At 40.1% G+C, this 5,581-nt stretch overlaps 1 protein-coding gene across 1 annotated transcript; it reads left to right on the top strand.

The window, feature by feature from the left end:
- On the top strand, window positions 1-2,748 carry LOC137500802 (uncharacterized). Its single transcript, XM_068227554.1, has 2 exons — window positions 1-294; window positions 386-2,748. Exons 1-2 carry the CDS (start codon window positions 121-123, stop codon window positions 587-589), a joined length of 378 nt encoding a protein of 125 aa, XP_068083655.1. The 5' UTR covers window positions 1-120; the 3' UTR covers window positions 590-2,748.
- The last annotated feature ends 2,833 nt before the right edge of the window (window positions 2,749-5,581 follow it).

Genomic DNA, 5,581 nt, shown 5'->3' with positions numbered 1-5,581 from the left:
GAGGTACAGAAGCACGTAAACATAAGTTTAGATAATGTTGTTTACACTCGTGTATTTGACTTTCATGTATGCATAACAATATTTCTCTGTTTCTTTAAAACCAGGTACATTGTTGACGAGATGCTGCACAGTGAAGGCCATACTGTCTTACGACTTCCTCCATACCACTCATTTTTCAATGCCATCGAATTTGTATGGTCTGTGGCAAAACAGTATTATAACAAAACAGTGGCTTCAAGACCTGGTCACGGATTGGACAGAGCTACAGCTGTGTGGAAAGAATCTCTTGATCAGGTAGGCCAAGTGGAAATGTTATTTATTGGATATATGCAAGTGGAGTTTATAATATATTTGTCAGGTTGTGATACTTCAATATATCTTATAGGTGACAGCAGAGATGTGGAGAAATGAAGTAAAACACACTGAGAAGAAGATTGTCGAGTTCTACAATAATGAGGTGAGAGGTCTTCCTGAAGTGGAGGAACTAGTCATTCATCATGGAAGCAGTGAATCGGAGGAGGAAGATGAAGAAGATGAAGAAGAAGAAGAAGAAAGAAGAGAAGCCGAGGAGTTAGCTGTACCATTGTAAGAGCCATTCCATGAGATTAAGAATGTTATAACTTTGCTGGGAAATAATACATTTCTGATTGCCCCGTCCTTTCTGATATAACGAAGTTACATTTCAAAATTGTGGGAATTGTGTATCTACAAGTTACAGGGCGGTATAGATGTGCAGGTGGGGATCAGTGTCCAATCGGAGTGGAATTATCTAGAACTGCTGTGGCGCAATGTGATGAGGAGCGGGCAAGGGGGGGAGAGAGAGAGGGAGACAGCACTCTGTCACCAATACACGATGTAAACATTGTACGCCTGTTAAAATACTGACATAACTTAAATTTTATACACTATCTAATGGTTTTCCACAGTTCTCTGAAAGTCACAACTCACGTATACTGTATATATAGAGAGAGAATTACATATAAAAATACCTGTGTACACAATAAGTAGCCCACATATTAAATATAAATCAATTTGCTTTACGTCGCACCAACACAGATAGGTCTTATGGCGACAAAGAGGATAGAAGAGATAGGAAAGGGCTAGAAGTGGGAAGGAAGCGGCCGTGGTCTTAATTAAGGTACAGCACAAGCATGTGTCTGGTGTGAAAATGGGAAACCACCGAAAACCATTTTAACGGCTGCCGACGGTAGGATTTGAACCCACCATTCCCCGAATGCAAGCTCATAGCTACGCGACCCTAAACGCACGGCCAGCTAACTCGGTCATCTTTGAAAATGTATTTTTCTATCAGCAGAGGCTTTTTTAAAATCGTCATATTTTGTATAGGCTACAGGAGATGTACAGTAGCCCACTGGTTTTCTGATTAAACATCATTTATTTAATCTATTGCATCAGTCTACTTACATACTCACTGTCCACGTACATCGGTAACCTCGTGATTCGATTATTGAAGTATTGTGCAATGATGCGACATACAAACTAAGAGAATACCGAGTGGTTCTTCCAAATATAAAACAGACAATTTCGAGTGGTCATGAGCATGACTCATAGTCATAGGGTAGGCTAAATAATAATGTTATTGGCTTTATGTCCCACTATCAACTTTTAGGTTTTTTTTGAGACGTCGAGGTGCTGGAATTTAGTCCTGCAGGAGCTCTTTTATGTGTCAGTAAATCTACTGACATGAGGCTGAGCACCTTCAAATACCACCGCACTGAGCTCGGCCCTGCCAAGTTGGGTTCAGAAGGCCAGCGCCTCGACCGTTTGAGCCACTCAGCCAGGTGTGGAGGCTAGAGAGCTGAGTTTAAGTAATTGTCGAACATCAACTAGTTATAAAGATACTGATTGATTAAACTAATACAGTAATTAGAATAACCTAATTGACTACCTACTTACAACCTAGGTACTTTGGAATTGTGTTCTATCTTTTTAACACTGCAAATAAATCCATGTATTGTTTAAAACTCCCTGTAAGAAGAGGACAGTGGATGCGAATAGGTATTATTTTCAAATGAGCTGAGCTCGAGAGTCCATTATAGCATACGATTTTTTCAGTGTACCATGACTCTGTATGTATTGCTTCAGAGGAAGTTCGGCTCCCCGCCAATGTCCAGTGTACCGATAATGAACCATGTGTGTGTTGTGTCTCACTGATCCATGACTGCGTACGATTCTTTCAGTGTGCCATGATTCACTGTGGCTCACTGCAGCGAAAGCTCGACTCCCCGCCAGTGTCCAGTGTGCCTATAAGGAGCCGTGTGTGTCGTGTGGCTCACTGAGCCGTGATTGTGCATGATTTGTGTGCCATGAGCTTGCCGTTCCTGTGAATCGATTCACTCGGACACTGAATGAATCGATACACTGCTTCGAATCAAGCACTCAGTAGCCTACAATAGTAGAGGTACATAGTACATTACCATTAAGATAGATAGCATTGCAAAGTAATTTGTCTTTACCATAATAACAATAATAATAATAATAATAATAATAATCGTATGGCCTCAGCTACCATGTGCAGACATTTCAAGTTGACGCCATCTGGCTGTCTGCTCGTCAATTTTGACGTTCCGTTATACTCTAGGCCCACTAGATGGCAGACCGAGTAAACCGAAACTCTCTTGGGCGTCTGTGGCTGAGATTTAATGAATTTTGTCGGGTAAACACCAAATGCGTCACCAGAGATCTTTTACATGCCGACATCGTACGACATGAAGTGTCGAATGGACTTTTTTCTGCCCTTCAAAAATCCGACTACCTCTGCCGGGTTTGAACCCGCTATATTGGGATTCGGAGGCCGTCACTCTACCACTGATCCACAGAGGCAGCTGTCTTTACCATGAAATACATCGTCGTCGTACATGACTGAATTACTATCAATATATCTTAGAGAAACTGTAATGTACATGAAACCGAAATTGAGTTAATTTCCACGATACATTCTTCCTATATAAAGGAGACCATGTAGCTTATCCACCTTCATTTCAGCCACATAAATATTCAGCAAAAATTGCAAAATCACATTAAAGGACAAATACAATTTTTTAAGTAGAAATAGTCTGGAACATAGATTAGTGAGGTTGGACATCCTGCGCGTCATCATTCAGGAGTCGCTGTTGAACATACTGTACTTGTCAAAACTAGTAAGTTTCTATTTTACACAATAATAGTGAAATGTTGATGAAGACGACATACACCCAGCCCCCGTGCCAGAGAAATTAACCAACGGTGGTTCAAATTCCCCACCCTGTCGAGAATCAAACCCACACCCTGTGACCAAAGGCCAGCACGCTAACCATTTAGCCATGGGGCCAGACAATAATAGTGAAAAAGCATGTTCACTGCAGCTATTGTTGACAGGATATTTCTTCTCTTTAAAGAACAATGAGTACCACGAATTAATATCCTGTTTTGTTGATTCCTGTAAACTTTGTATGTACGGTTTTGGTTCGCCAGTTCCTAGCGTATCTACTGAATGAAAACTTTGTAGACCAATGGATTCAGTTTTATGTTTATTGCCTTCAATCATCACGACAGTTTTTTCAATGACAACAGTCGCTCAATTACAAATCCTGTCAAACCTAACCTAACCCTGCGACAATCAGTGGTTTTCGATGGATCACTACCTAACCGGTCATTATAATTTGTTTTCGGTGGATCACAACCAAACCTGTCCCTATCAGTGGTTTTCGGAAGAATACAGTGGTTTTGTCACAAGTCAATACAGACTCTTGAATCAATGTGTGAAAATGGGAAAGTGTAGAAAACCCTCTTCAGGAATGCCAATCTCTAAGTCCATAGTCTTTTCAGCGTTGTCACACAGCTGAAATTCACTTTAGAAGTAATTGTAAAAAGTCGTATATAGGCTCTACAGATACATAGTACATTACCAATTCCATCTCGATTGCTATGATACGCACACTGCATAGCGGTTTTGCTCTATAGATAAATCATATTATAGTGAAAAAAAATTTGTTTAAAAAAAAAATCTGTCTGGCATGAAGGTCCAGAAGGAAAATACTTTCATTGAATTCTTATTTATGTGCTCACCACCCTAGTAGGTTTAAATAAACCTTATAAATACGTTGTAAGACCCATTCTCGAATATGGATCTGCATGTTGGTTTAATAAATTCCCTAGAGAAAGTTCAAAGAAGAGCGATGCGTTTCGTAACTGGGAATAGAAGGAATACCATTAATTGGGAAAGTCTTGAATCTAGAAGAACTAGAGCTCGCCTGTGTGGTCTTTATAAGAGCTATACGGGAAGGGCTGCTTGGAGTTGTATTAGGAATAGGTTATAACCTCCCTCATTGTATCACTATTTGCAGCGATAGCCAGGAAGCGTTAAAAGCACTATGTGCAGTTAAAACAACATCAAAAATGGTATGGGAATGCCAAAGGATGTTAGATCAGCTGTGTGAATTTAGCTCAGTTACCCTATTACGGGTCCCTGGGCACACAGGTATCAGTGGAAATGAAGAAGCTGACAAACTAGCGAAACAAGGCTCAAAAGGTCCTTTTATAGGACCAGAGCCCTTCCTGGGAGTGTCACTCCGAAGCGTGAAACTGGTAATATCCCAGTGGACAAACCAGTCTCACTTAAGACATTTGGAAGAGGTTAACTATAGCAAGGCAGGCACGTGAACTTATCAAAGGGCCTAGCCAAAGTTATAAAAAGGTCCTGATAAATTTGAATCGGACCAGAATGCGAATGGTAGTTGGACTGTTGACAGGCCACAATACCTTAAAGAGACACCTACACATCATGAAAATCAGTCAGGATCCGATGTGTAGAAGATGCGGTAGGGAGGAGGAGACCTGCGCGCATGTGTTATGTCAGTGTGAGGCTCTTGCAAGCACTAGACATCGATACCTTGGCTCACATTTCGTGAGCCTGGAAGACATCAGGAATGCCAACATCCGGGCACTGGTATCCTTTATAGGAGCACTAGGTCTGGACTAGGCAAACCCGTTTAAGGGACACAAAGGGTCTTCACAGACCTACGTGTGGAGCCCTGCGAAGGCAGGGTTCACCCATTCTTTATCTATCTATCTATCTAACCTCCCTCATACTTATCGAGAAATTATCATAAGCATAAAATTAGGGCCAGAAACCAGCATACGGATGTATTGGAAATAATTAAATTGTGTATGAAACTGTACATGATGCTGGATTTAGAATGACTAGTAGTATTTCTTGTAATATTTTTTTTCCATGGAATTCCTTTTTGTACTTGAGTTGTTGTAGTTGTTGGGTAGTATGATTTAATTTTATTATCACTTGTAGTGTTAAGCTAGTAGTAAGTTCAATCTATAGTATTGTAATTTGTAGTGTTAAGTACTGGAAATACTTAAGTTGTGTGTGAATATGTATATAATGACACTGGATTTAGAAAGTTTAATTAGTAGTATTTCTTGCTTGTTGTAATGTTGTTGTTGTTGTTGTTGTAGGGTAATTACGGTTTAACTTCACTTTATTATCACTTATAATGTTAAGCTAGTAGTAAGGTCAACCTATAATATTGTAAGCCAAATTGTTAAGCACTGTAAATACTTAAGTTGT

Source organism: Anabrus simplex, chromosome 1 (genome assembly GCF_040414725.1).
Source record: "Anabrus simplex isolate iqAnaSimp1 chromosome 1, ASM4041472v1, whole genome shotgun sequence".
In the NCBI taxonomy this organism is placed as follows: domain Eukaryota; kingdom Metazoa; phylum Arthropoda; class Insecta; order Orthoptera; family Tettigoniidae; genus Anabrus; species Anabrus simplex.
The sequence above is the reverse complement of the archived record's forward strand: the minus strand, read 5'-3'. Positions and strand labels throughout refer to the sequence as shown.